Consider the following 14968-nt stretch of genomic DNA (forward strand, 5'->3'; position numbering starts at 1 on the left):
ATTAAAAGGACTGAAAGGAAAAGATGTGATGGTAATATGCTCCAGGGCCTAAATACTGACGTTTACCTCCTGGACGTATATTGTTGTTCACACAACACTGCACCACGGACAATTTCGGGAACCCGTTGCCCCAGGTAACCTGCAGGTACCATGATAAGGAAACATTGGTGACTCTGTCTTTGAGGCGAATATAGAAAAGAGACCTTGGATTATGTCACGTCATGGTGGACATTTACAAGCACAGAGAGGCCAAGAAAAACAAAGGGGACGTCCACTCCTCTCCCATCATCAGGCCAGCACAGAAATCATCATGTGCACTGTGCCAAAACACGAAAAACAACTTGATTGTCTTATCTAAATGCAATAGTGCCATTCTGGTATGACCACTCCCATGCTTATAGCATTGATCACTGTCGAAGAGCACATGGTGACGGGCCCAGAGGTGGGTTTCACGAAGGTAAAATGGCACTACTAATAATCAGCAAATGTGAAGTGCAAAGTTGGAAATTTCTCTTCAGACTGTTGGCTCATAACAAAGACTGTTTCACACTTTCAAATGATACGGCATGGAGATTACTTCATGTGACTTGTCTTGTGATTGTCAGGTGAGAAAATATTCCAGTTTCCCTTCAGCCACTCTTAAAGGAGTCGAATACCGTCTTAGTATACACTGAAACAAACGGGCACAACCAGTTTGAAACTATTGCGCTTGATGAGCGCTAACAAAACAAACGATTTGCTTCATTTAAGTGCTAACAAGGCAACAAATCACAGAACAACCATAAAAACTGTCACTGTAGTGGAGCGATGGTATATGTTTCATAACCCTCCTCCACCAGGTTGCATTTCTTACATGCATTGAGTTCCCCCACACTCACGATGTCATTGCGACGTTAATGTGAAAGCACAAGTAACCAGGGTCTTGAATACTCACAGGTTTGCACGTCCGTAAAATCCGCTCGTACTCTTAAGAAATGCGACTACTGAGAGACAGAAGACGTGGCTGCTGAGGAGAAGTATTTTTTAGAACGCTGTTATTACAGGGACCAGTGCAGCCATTACGAACACACACACACACACACAGTTGCACCCACATTGCTTCAACTTTTGAGACTGAACGAGCAGAAATTCCCAAAGATGTAGGAAGCCGACGGTGTCGTGTAAATCTGAATGAGAAACATTTACACAGCCATAGGGACGATATGGCACCACATGTCTTAGAATACATCACCAACTCACTGTATTAAACAAGTAAGCCTACAGTATACAGTATATTCCAGTATCCTACAGAGTAAACATTTTGCTAATTCCAACACTGAGCAGATGACGTAATGCTCTGTAACTGCTACAAGTTGACAAAGTGCACTGCGCAACAGTGGTCAGTGTTTCCTTTTTTTCTTTATCTTTTTGTTGTGTGTGTATATACAGTATCTGTGCTTAATATTGTGTGTTTTTTTTCCAAGGGACCTTGTGCAAGATGTGTTGTAGAGATAGTCTTGAAACTAGAGAGTGAACACTGCTGATATTTTGTTTTCATAGTGCTTTACTGCCTACTTCAGCATACATTTCAAAATCTTGCACAGAGTACTGCACATGTCTCACCGTGCTGTCAGTTCAGCACCTGGACTGGTTTTCATCAAGCATGTCCAAGCAGGAGGGGGATCTTGTTTTTATTCTCATGCCAAACCGAATTACAGGGGTGGGTTTGAGCTTGTAGGAAATATGCTTATTCATTTTCGAAGAGTTTAAATGAGAAAAGTGATGCCACTTATGACTGCACGCTTAATTTGAAGCTACCACCAGCAGCTGGCGAGATTAGCCTGAAGACTTCTCATGTTGCTAGTCTTTGTGCTAAGCTAAGCGGTTAGCCACCATACAGACGGCGTTTGGTGTCGATCTTCTCCTCTAACACAAATAAGTGTATATCCCAAAAGGTCTACCTATTCCCTTAACGTTGTTTGCTGAGACTAACCAGACAAGAGTATAACATTTGCCAACCGATGCATAACGAGAACAAACGAGACTCTAAAAGCTTTGGTGCAAAGCATTGTTTGCCACCACTGCTGAGACAGACTTTCTAAACTATAAAATGTCTCTCTGGAGGCTGAGACCCCTGCTTCAGATGCTTGGTGGATAACCTCACAACATCGTTTCAAAAATGCCTTTTAGGTGGCAAGTTGTTCTGCCTTTAGCCAGGTGCCACATCGTACGCTACCCAACAGTGATGTGGTGAATGGCGTGATTGTAGCCCTCCATGGGCACACTAACCTCCACAACACGGGTCAACAGTAGATTTACAGATTCACCCGAGCCACCGTTAACTTAAACCTGCAAACAGTAAGACTGGGAGCTGCTCAAAATCATGTACCGTTCTGCAGTTTTTGCTTGTCAGAAGAAACGTCTTTCTGAAGAGGTCAATATTTAAGAATATTTGTAGTAAATCAGAAGTTTCAATACCATCTGACCTTTTATAGTGAACGATGCCAAAAAGTACATCCTAAATACTGTAAATGCATATTTATTAATGACGTGCTTTTCCTTTAACAGCAAACATTGTGATTGATGCTTCATTTTGAGTGGCTTCTCAGTAATGCAACATGCCGTACTGGACATGAATGTAGACAACTGTTGCATATTTTGTAGAACATCTACCGCGGTCTATTTTCCTAAAAATGGCTTAAATCGGTAATCCATTGCAACATCTTTTTAGGATTTTGTTCAGACGTACTACAAATATATGACACCATAGACTACAATGAATCGTTTGTGCTGCACAATGTAGTGCTGCCGTAAGATGCAAGCACAGCTCCAAAATCCTCCATATCGCCTCAGCCATGAGACGCAGCGCTCGGCATACCGAACACCATCAGCTTAGTTGACTGAATAACTATTAGACAAATGTGGTCTTGCCTGCATGATTTCCTTTTTTTTAAATTGGTGTACAAATAACATTGTGAACTGTATTTTTTTGTATCATTGAGATTGTGACTGTTGTTTTTATTATATTGCACATACAAAGCACTTTATTTTAATTTTTTAAGATAAATTAATAAAATACATGTTTTGACACATGAATGCGAGTCTATTTTATGCTGCTATTTGCTTTAGTCCTGGAAGTTCTTATAGAAGGCATGTCTGAGGGCGAGAAAGTGAAAATGGATCAATTATTTTTTTAATTATTTTAAAAACATGATGTATATATTCATTATCGGTATGACATGAACACCTCAATAGCCTCTTTAGAACAACTTCTGCCTTCTTGGGAGTGTTGTCATCAAGCTGAATATTAGTTACCTCCAATAATTATACACATTTACCTCTTTGGCCTCTGGCTCAGGCCCCTGTTTGAAAATGACATGCCCAAAGATACACTTGTGAGATTTCTGCAGAGGTGTAAGGTGGAACACGGCATGAATGAAAGATTTAATTGCCGAACAAAACTGTACAGTTTTCGAGTTAATATCCCTTTAGAATGATGCAGTTGCCGCCCATAACCTCGAGCAGACCACATCAGAAGAGCTGAACTTGTCCTGTGCACGGACTGATGCTAGTAGAGGGAAGCAGAGCAAAGTAGGAGGTGGAATCTTTAAATTGGACATTTGGGTGCATTCATTGGGTACCATTTGAAATTTTCCCAGGTAACTGTTAATGAAACTCATTCTACAGTTTTAGACTTTATTTAGAGAAATCAATCAGAGAAAAACATAACTCATTGCCTTATAAGGAAAGATCATGTCTATATTGAAGGCCAAAGCCTGAAGGAGGAGTACAGTACCACAAGTCACCCCCACAAGGAGACACAGACCGTGTTTTCACAGGCAAGGCAGAGGAAAAGCTGATCGATGGTCGATGCTGGAGGAGTGCAAGTGAATGCATCAGAGTAGCTATTAGCAGTGTTGACATACCCTCTTTCATCACTAAACAGCAACGGTAAGACATTTTTGTTTCTCTTCGGCTGCTGGTTCAGTGAGTTTAGGTCGTAGAGCCCTGTCATAGACGGCAGCTGTGTGAATCAATACACAGTTATCTTTGAAAGAAAATTGTATCTGTCATGGTTTTGTAACCAAATATGTTGTCTCTCTGACCACTCGATGCTCCTCTGGAAATGGTAAAGTGCTTTTAAAGAAACAAGAGTGAGTGCATTGTTTGAATGGAACTTTTTGACCATCTGGCCTCATAAACAAACACCAGACCCTCACAAGAACATGTTTTATTCTCAGTTCCTCTTTGATCTGAGTTTCACGAGCCTGCTTTGGTGTATTTCAGCCATAAGTTCTTTAGGGTGCACATGACGGACGACCTGACCAGGGGTCTCATTTATAAAACAGTGCGTGAGGATCCCCACTAAATGTTTGCGTACGTTCAAAAGAGGAAATGCTCGTACGCCAAAACATATTCCGATATTTAAAACCTTGCCTACGAGCTGTATCCCCAATCAACCAAGGCAGAAATTGATAAAATCATACAAGATATCCCTTTAGATCCACTACTATTTCTGCGCGGCTCAGGTTTTGACAGGTGAACACGATTTTCTTCATTTGTTTGGGACAGTGATAATGATCTCTAGACTAATTTGGTTGGCATTCATGTCTGCTGTTGAAAAGGGCAGGTGAGACCAGAGTGAAGAGCTGTACAAAAAGCAAGCATTATTGTTGTTTTTTCCCTTTGCAGGTGTGTTTGTCCCTCATATAGTTTTCAAATCAAATCAAGCTGATCACATCAAATATTAGTGGACAAAAATACAACTGAAAGCAAATAAGGCCATACAACATAAATGGGGTTTAATTATGTCTTGCTGTATAAAGAAATGACAGATGCTCCAACTTACATCCAGACATCACTGACGGTCTGTCTGTCCAATTTAAAATATTGTGGTCGATACCACTTTACCCATCCACCAATTGCATGAAGCCTTCCCCTTGTATGCAAACCTGGGAAATGACATCTTCATGTGCTTGCATCAGGAATCGGAGTTACAATTTACTTCACTTTATGCACTAATGACAAAGTGTACGTTCGTGGACATGCGAAACCGGAGTCGATGCTCTTTTGAGCCTCAGTTCTGCAGGAAAGATCAGTTGCCAGCAGGAATAATGTAACAGTCTTTCCTCACAGACTGTGTGAAAGATCTGATGCTCTAGGATAGCAAGGAGAGGATACCCAGAGCCGACTGTGCAGAGGACTCTCATCCTAAAAACTAAAACATTCTCTTTTTTCTCACCCTTTCAGCCCACGTCCGTATGTCCGTCTTTCTCTTTTTCCAAATCCAGCAAAAATGTTGACATTTTCTCTCTCTTTCGATTGTCTGTGACAGATCCCATTTACTTCCAACGCCAGCCGCTCATCTGCTGTCATCGACCATTTGATGAAGAGCAAAGACGGTAATTTGCTGTTCATCATTAACAAATCACTGCGCTGTGAAAAGGGCCTTTTGTTTTGCCCCAGCCTCCAGAAACAATTACAGTCGGCTTGCGTTTCAGCTGTGATTGCATTGCATATTTCACGGCAACGCTTCGTTGATGGTGAAATTGAAAAGCAGATTTACTTTTCACAGTCAATGACCGGAGCTGGAAGATCTTTTAAATCAGTCCAAACCCAACTTCCCAGGTCACACACCATGTCATCTCTCCACAACTTCTTATTCACATGGTAGTTCATTTCATTTAACGGATGCTGATTGTAATTCATCGAGTAATAATTCAAAAACATCTCCTATTCAAAGAGGCTCAAAGTTGATTTCAGAGTATAAGACATAGATTTTGTGGACACACCAAAATGAAAGACACTTTGAGTGTTTGTGTGTAGTGTTGTGTCACATAGTAGGCCAGAGATAGGTAGATCTTTACTCATTGTTGTCCCAGGGTTTGTTTTCACAAGCTTGTGTCAGTATACAAAAGAATAGGAGCGAGCAATTAAAATGCCGACTCCGTTTGTGCTCTTTTGTATATTTGCCGAATTAGAGAAATCGATTCATATTTTTGGAAACATGCTCATTCACTCACTAGACATTCAGCGGAGGCCAAGAAAAAAGCCGGCACATTCCCAAAGAGTCAAACTGTTCCTTTAGATTTAATAATGGTGATCAAATTCAGAAGCTTTTGCGTCTCACTTTGGAAGGTTACCAATTATTGCAGGAACTCTTGGATTACAAGCGTTTTGTGTGAAATGTGTTTCAATATTTAATTTTTCAGCTCTAAAAATCCACGTACGATTACACTTTTCATGTGGACAAATACACATTTATGCATTATACTGTAGGTGTGTACATGCACAAATTATTCTATGTGTATGTACACATAATGATCTTGCATGTGTGCATGCATAGGCATTTTAGCATTTGCTTTCCAGGAGCTTGGCGGATTCTCTATATACACACAGTAAAAGGAGCTTCGGTTGGCATCATGAGAAGCACTCATGTGTGCAAGGGTTAAGAGGTGCAAGACCATTAAAAAAGAGTGAAGCCGGGCAGGAAAAGCACATTTTCTTCATTCCTCTGCATACACACAGCATCGATTGAAACCATGCTCTGTGAATGTGTTGTAAGTCATTGCAGGTCATTGACTGCAGTCATTAGCGTCTTGAAAGCATTTTAAGTGCCTGACCGTGGCTGTATTTATCAACCATATGATGAACATGATAGACAAGTCTGGCTTCATTGGATATTTGAAAGATAGATATTTTTAATAAGGTTGATTGAGATGGTGAGTCAGAATCAGTTTTATTGGCCAGGTATGAGTACACATACCAGGAGTTTGACTCTGCATATATTTGCCCTTATTATACACAGAAATACTGCAAAACCTGGGACAAAAAGGACAGACATAAACATTTAGCTATTATGTGTATACCAGTGGGTGAAAGAAGATAAATGTATATAACACTGTGTCAATATACTGTGTGTGTGTGTGTGTGTGTATATCATATATATATATATATACATACACACAGTTATGTATACATTAATACATAACGAGTGGACCAGAAGGGAGAAGTTGTAACAGGTTGTGTCCGGGGTGTGAAGGGTCTGCGGTGATGTGACCAGTTCTGAATGGAGGGAAGGTTGCCACTTGACTTTTTCGCTGCAGTCCTGACTGTCCGTTGTCATCTCTTCCGGTCCTGTTTGGAGGCTGATCCAAAACACACAGTGATGGATGTGCAGAGAACAGACTGGATTTTTGCAGTCTGTTTGGTGTGTGACAAAAAGGTTCCAAACCCGAGACCAGTGTTATTGTATGTGCTTTGGCTAACGGACCCTAAAGAACGAAATCCTAATCCCAGCAGCAGTCTGGAGGAGGTTTAATCTTGGGAAATTGGATTTTTGACACTCTCCGAGACTTTTTGGTCAGCCCACGTGACAAAAAGTTAGTCCTCTAGCAGTGGCCATCCAGAGACTCCCACCTGAGCTCCCAAATACAACCATAGTGTTACACTGCTGGCTACTGACCTTGTAATTAGGGGGCAGCATGTCTGGGCCAGATCTTGTGTGCTGGGACTGAGCCCTGAGCCCTGTGTGTTTCACGAGACAAGACTACTTGCTGGACTACATCAGAACAAGACATCTAACCTGTGGATTAATCCTGAACCATCGTACAAACGTAATGTTCTTTTATGGGACTGGATAGCGTTCAGCCTGTCCCATCAGACCTACAGACCTTTTCTGGTGTCTTTGACCCAACTATTTAATTCTCTTCTTCTTTTTTTAAGTCAGATTTCACTTGAAGGTTATTTTGGATTTACACATTGACAGCTTCTATTTTACCGATACATCTGTATTGTACTATTACCTACACATAGTACACAGCTGACACTGACTGGATTTCTGAGGTCCAGATGTAAATAGGATTGCATTTTGCTGAGATTAAATGACTACACCCATCCTTGCTGTGGGTAATTTATGGCTGTATTTAACATATGAAAAGCCAAACAGCTACAGTACATTGTTGTCCATCTTCTCCCCAATTTGTTCTTTGACTCTGGACTATTCAACATCTTAAATAGCATACAGCTCTGCTACAACAATGCATTTTGGCACAGTGCTCCCCTATCTCAACAAATTCAGCAGAGAAGGCATAAAGAGACGAGGCTTCTTGTATCAATTCAATTAGGCGAGCTGACTCTCGTCTTTTCTTCGCATTCTGGGTCTCTCGTTACCACTGAGCTGCTGTCTTTGTCTGTTTTAAGAAAACTTGCCAGAATCCACAGTAAAGTCTGTTCGGCCTTATGCTTGAATTTAAGTGAGATCTCCCCAAAGCTGCAAGCAGAGTATCATGGATGACAGCGGATGAGGTTTGGATTTTCTCGAATTTAAGCATGCTGATTCTGCATTCCTTCCCTTATCACTATTCAACTCTCCAGCTACTTTCACTGCGATCTGAGATGGAAAAAGCTTCACTTTTGACTTAATTATACGCCTTGTAATCTGAGAACTGAGGACACAAACTCAATGGATTTCAAAAAATAGAGACACAGCTTATTGGCTATAAATAGGCTGAGCTGTAGCTTACTGCACACTATGAAATATGCTTGTGTTGGAGGATGACAGTCATAATACAAATGTTCTGCAATAGCAAAAAAAATGTGTGTGCTCGCTTAATTTCAATAGTATCAATAACACGTGAATAAAAAGCTTTTTTCCACTTCAAAAGACCCTTCATATCTTGAATTGACACATAACTCCCAAACTGTAAATTATCTCGTACCTGGTTTAAGCAAATAATCAACATAATTCTGAAAAATCCAATGTTCACCGGTAAGAATACAATATTAAAAATACCTTGATGTGTGCTTCCACCTAGTGGTCAGAATGGCACTAGAGTATTATCCTGTCTGCTGGCACACTTGGTCTAATTATAGTAGATTTGCTGTTACACAACCCAAACAGAACTCAGATGTATCCTTTCCTTAACCGCATGATGCTATATCTTGTATTACTTATGGTAAACAGGACTTCTAATAAGAGCTATTCTTTATTACATATATATTTTTTATTCTTGTGTTTTGTCTTATTTAGCAAAATAGGAAAACAGACAGCATTTCGTTGCGCAACCCTATTGTACAAAGACAGACGTACTTTGTAGAGAATACTATTGAATATGAGTCTGTCCACTTGTTTGCCAACTGTCTGGAATATCTTCTTGTGTACAACAGTTATGCATACATTTGTCTTAGTATGTGCCCATAATGGCAACTGCACTATTTTTCTGGGATGCACATGTGGCCATGGACAGTGATTTCTGTCCGTGCAGCACAGATACAACCAGTTTATCATGTAAAGTCATATTCCTTGCCGTCACAGGAAGGCTGCAAGAAAAAGCTGTGGCAAAATGATTATGCTCATTTCTTAATTTGCCCGACTACTTTAAATCTGCATTTATGAAGACAGATCATAATAAAACTTGAAGTGCCTAAGTTAATTGGCTCTTTTGTCAGATTGTTGAGTGACTCTTTGCGATTAAAGTCAATGACGATGCACCTATTTTAATTTATATCTGTAAAAAGACTGAATCAAATCATAAAGTCAAACTATCCAAATACACTAAGAAGTAGCAAGTAATAGTTTATTTAGTGCCGATTCCTAATCCGCTCTGCCGTATACGTCTCCGTGAGTTGAAAGTCAGTGTGGTGCCATCAAAAAAAGATGCTACGAGATGTCGCTAACACAATTAAAAGGCAAAGGCCAGCCCTTCAATGCCCCACAACAGTATTACAGATCATGTAACAATATCACACAAACTGTCTTCAACATTCAGAATAACTCAAGCAAGCATGAACTAAAAAGATACACTTTATTTGAAACCAGCAGGGGACATTTTTGTACAAAAATACACAACTGTTACGTAGGTGCTCGTGTCAAGAATTGTTCTTTCTCCTGCTGCTGCTGCTTACACCACTGATGCTTCTGTGCATGCAGCACCAACGTGGGACAAGCGTTAACTTGCTCAGACAAAAGTAAATATAAATCCAACAAGTGATGTCATTTGCCAAGGGGAAGAATGTAGGATCCTAGATTCTTGAGGCTAGATAAAAATGACCGTTCTTATAAATATCAGGGAGAATGCTAAACATGGGATGTTATTGAAGCACTGAGTTGAATTTGTCTCCCGACTTCATTCTGTACTCGGACTTGGTGGCTTCTTTTCTTCTTTCCCTCCTCCAGCCGACTTTTGCTGCTTCTGTTGCATTATCTCGGCATCCCTTGGGGAGAGGTGGACATTTAAAGAGAGAATAGACTTTGGTGGGACAGATTCTACTGTACAACACACTTCGTTTTGATGCTGCAAAAATCAAGTCTTTGGTGTGCATCCCATTTCTTTATTGTCAAGCAGAGCTGTGTTTACCTCTGCTTCCGAGCAGCAGCAGAGAGTCCATCGTCGCCCCTCTTCCCTCTCCCACTGTCAGTACTTTTTTTGGCATTCTTCGCACGGGCGAGCTCACGTTGGTTTCCTCCTGCATGACAGACAACAGGGTGGAAGAAAAACTAATTAACAGAACAAATGGCATTTAGATGAGCAACTCACTGGGAATGTGAGCTGCACCCTTAAAAAACACCTCCATTGCTCAACAGCAAAAACAAATGGCACGCCTTTATAAAGACATTAAGTGCATACAATACATGATTTAAAGTGACACACGGTCAGTTTTACATTGTACGATGGCAGGAATAAAAATGGTGCAAACCCCCCCCCCCCCCCACCAAAAAAAGCAGCCGACGTGGCAGAGAGAGCAGCTTCATGCCTGAACAACAGTACAGAGGGCAGCAAAGCCTCTTCCATCGTGTTACGATCGACGAACCACTCTAATAATCAAAGACAAGCAACGAAGGCAGAGTCACGTATTTGTAAATACAAAATAAAAAAAAAAAGATGTTGTCTGCTACGAGCCGCGTTGATACACAGATATCCGTGCTAAGTCTCTGGTAACTATTCATTGACAGTGGGCCGAGGCCCAGACGAACAGCTGGCACATCGTTGTTGACAAACGTTCAACGCACAAAATGTAACGTTGAGACACAGATATGTGACATTAACATGAGCCCATCTACTCCTTTTCACCCTACAAAGAACGCACGTCCATCGGTGTGCGTGATTCATAAACCAAGGGTGACAATACTGGCATGAATTCCGTGAAATAAGTTACGTTCTTCTTCAGCAAATAGACGGCGCCCGTGTTGGCGGTGGCCATGGCTAATGCCCGGCAGAAAACAACGCGCACAGACTACATGCAACCCAACAAAGTACACGGAGGCCTTACAGTCAAAATATATGTCGATACCCACTGGTCATTTTAGTAACCGCCGCTTCTTTCGTCCAAATAGTTCAGCTCAGCCAAAGGGCAGTCGGTTCCCTTCTCTTCGCTCCAGTCGCTGTTTCGTTGCGCCTCTGAGGCTGCAGAGTATGCGCGAGACTTCCGTGCGAGAACCAGAACGTTACGTCTCTCTCCCAGATTGCACGGGGCATGCGCGAGGCAATCGTCAATTTAATACGACCAAAGCGATTGCGGCACAATAATACAGACTAAATGATTCAAATCCTTTATACGAGTAAGAGTAAGAATAGCACAATCAGTGTACAACTTTTTAGATGGAAAGGCATGTGTTCAAATAATGAATTAAGTATACCGTGATGTAATATTAATAAGTTATTTTACACAAATAAATACATATGATTGATACATTTTACATCCTGCCAAATCTGCTCAAAGACTACTTTTATGCAGGGGAGAAAAGTTATGACTGTAACTGCGGTCATAATTACAATTGCATAATTGATTTCTTAGTTTGTTTAGCATCTGTAGTTTATTTTGTAGTGTTCTATGGCTCCAGCAATCACACAAAGAAGGTTTGTCAAACTGTAATCCAGCCCACTGAATCCGAGGCTTTGATTGAAGGACATGAAGCCTGGCACTGTCGTAGAGTGGCTTTTCTTCTCCTCCTCCGTCATCCTGGGTCAGCGCCATGGGTGGAAGACACGTATAGAGAGACGCATGGAGGCCGACATGCTTTGTACACAGTTGCTTTGTATCGTCTAAAACAGCATTCAATTAATTTGATTCGCGTTCAATTTGTTGCATTTAGTGTACATAGATGCCCATGGGTGTCTCTTCTGTTACTGGCAAACATTTGGCAAATTTGACTTTGGCCACATTTGTAATGCAGATTCAATAAACTCCATTCAATGAGACATTAACTTAAATCACAATCCACAGCTGTCTTCTTAAAAAAACTTACTACAAAAGGGCCAGCAGGTGGCAGACCAAGCCAAAGTAAATTTAGAAATGAAGGCACTCAAGCTGCCATCTCCGTTGGCATTCTTCACACAGAAGCTATAGGACTACCAATCATTTCAAAAGTATGTCATAATAAAAGTATAAAATACCAGAATAGATAGATTACATGCAAAATAACTTACACCAGACGAAACTCACACCGGTAAAAACTAGAGTACCGGTAACTGAATTTCTGTTAAATACAAAATGCAATTAACATTAATATTTACAAAAATGTGATCAAAGCACCACAGTGTAATTCCAGTGGTAATATTGAAGTATTGCCTTGGCCTGGGTTAATGTGTGAAATGGAATGTTGTTAATTGTTTTATTTCGGTTCTACAATAAGAACCGCATGATGTTTTCCTTGCAGTTTTGGCACAGTGATTTTATGGACCGTCTGGCAATTAAATATGCTAGATGACTGACTCGTGTCTGAAATACTACCCAGACACTGAAACTATGAATAGAAGACAACCTCCTGTGCCTAATACACTAGGCCAGTGGTTCTCAAACTTTTTCTGTCGCGCCCCACTTTGGAGGAAGAAAAATGTTCATGCCCCAGCGCCCCAACAAAATTGTAACAAAATGGTCTATGTTGAATTTTTATTGAAACAACATTTTGTGACTCCTCCGTCTGTGCTTTTTCAAATAATAGAAGAAAGAAAATTGCAATCACTTTTAAGTAAACCAGATTGCTCCATCAGACAAAAACAAATAAAATGTGCAATCACTTTGTTAGAACAATGCAAATAAAGTTATATCTGTGCAAAAAACAACTACAATTTGGCAAAAAATAGCTTATTGTAATTGGCTGCAAAAATTTTAGCTTTTCTGTTCCCGCCTGCCAAATGTCTCTTCATTTGGAACACTAAGCCACACATGTGAGTCGCCAAGGATCATGGCCGTCGCGCATGCGCAAGCGTAACCTGTTAACAGCGTAACGTAAACATTTACACGAAAGTACAGGCATTTCGCCATGTATTTAATAATTACTTTTAAAAAAGTGCCCCACCTGTAATACCAGCGCGCCCCACAGTTTGAGAACCACTGCACTAGGCCATGCCGCAGTCAAACAACTGCATCAGGAGTATTTTCCAAGTCACCACATCTGTTTCATCTGGAGGGAAACTTCTGATTGTTTGCAGCTCCATTTGGTTAAATGACATGACAAGTTTAAAAACAAGATATTTCTCTAAAAGTCATCAGAATCAACAAAAACATTTTTAAAATTTGTATGATTTAGAGACTTACTGGAAACACAAGTTGATAAGAGATGATAGCACCTACAGCCTGCATACTGCATCTGGAATAGAAATCCTAAAACGTGTTCATCGTGGTGGAAGTGAGCCGTAGGAGGAGAATGAATGTGTTTCTTTGCTGAAAGAAAAATACTGTATTTTAAGGACATAATTACTGTTTGAATACAATGAGCCATCAAACTACTGCTGTGATTGTCTAGCCAACAGTCTATTTGGGTTAAGAAAAAGGTCTTCTTTGAGTTTAATGATATGCTATAAGATTCTTCTGGTCGGCAGCGCTCTGGATATTATTTATTTAAGGATGTTCAGCTAAAAACTTACTTTAAAAGTAAAAAATAAAAGTAGAGCCCAGAAACTTTCTGTCATGTTTCTTATCAAAGAGGTGAAAACCATGTATCCTCAAACATAATGAGCAATCAATTATAAATGTCCTTTTGACAGGTGGTCACACATCACTGACAGGAATGCACTATAAACACATTGTCACTGAGCAGAAATGTTTATTTCTGTGCTACGTTCACTGTAGGCTGCAAGTGCAGCTTATTTTGCAAACCAATTGACCTGACAAAGAGACTGCAGCTCAAACGTCGCTAGCGTTGCTAAAAACATTACCTGCTTTCAATAGTTCAACAAATCATCTTACTTTTCTTTTCTTTTTTTTTACATTTTTAAGAATTATTCACCGACTAGATATCTAGTTTTTATGAAATATCTTACTTTTGCAAAAATGATGACCCATCCAGCAGCTACTTTGTAATGACATGACCATGGACATCTGTGGCATAATCCTTTCCTGATTGCACTGACTTGTCAGGACATTAATGATTTCCATAAACAGCAGGCTATTTTATATTCTTGCATACATTTTATCTGGTTTATTTTACACATTTTCTCCAAGGATCGTAAACACAACATTACCAAGGATCTATTTCTGTGAAATAGACTCAAATTACTCTATTAGTGTCTCACAAGGGCTCAGCTATTCCTGACTGCCTTGTATTTTAGAAATAGAGTGAGAAAGTGAGAACTTTGGTGAAAAGAGGATTGAGGAATGGCTTTCTCATGCTGGAGCATGACGACTTTAACAGCGTGTAGGACAGCATGTCGAACACTGTGGTCAGTTTATTGGGCTGCTGGCGACACGGCACAGCCCAGGATGTCTGCCTTTGACTTGTTTTCCCCACAGCTGCTTTCAGTAGCATCCTGCTTAAAGTTAACTATTTTTGTCTCCATACGCAATTATCGCCACCTGGTCATTTTGACAATGTTGACTGCTTCTGCATTTACAAAGCCTCCGAATGTTAATGCGGTCCTTGTGTGAGCTGCAGCTGCAGTTGTGTCTGCAATTTAATGATGGGGAGGAAAAACTATGTTTTTCATTAATTTCACACTAAATTTAACAGGGAGATTTCATATTAATAGTAAGAGTCTTTGCCCTCTCA

General features: G+C 40.3%; 1 protein-coding gene across 1 annotated transcript; it reads right to left on the bottom strand.

Moving 5' to 3' along the window:
• Positions 1 to 9771: 9771 nt before the first annotated feature.
• On the bottom strand, positions 9772 to 11413 carry serf2b (small EDRK-rich factor 2b). The gene is made up of 3 exons (XM_079294241.1): positions 11276 to 11413; positions 10338 to 10446; positions 9772 to 10194 (listed from the first exon to the last, which is right to left on the bottom strand). Exons 1-3 carry the CDS (start codon positions 11280 to 11282, stop codon positions 10107 to 10109), a joined length of 204 nt encoding a protein of 67 aa, XP_079150367.1. The 5' UTR covers positions 11283 to 11413; the 3' UTR covers positions 9772 to 10106.
• Between the last annotated feature and the right edge of the window lie 3555 nt (positions 11414 to 14968).

This window comes from Melanostigma gelatinosum, assembly GCF_949748355.1.
Source record: "Melanostigma gelatinosum genome assembly, chromosome: 2".
Lineage (NCBI taxonomy): Eukaryota > Metazoa > Chordata > Actinopteri > Perciformes > Zoarcidae > Melanostigma > Melanostigma gelatinosum.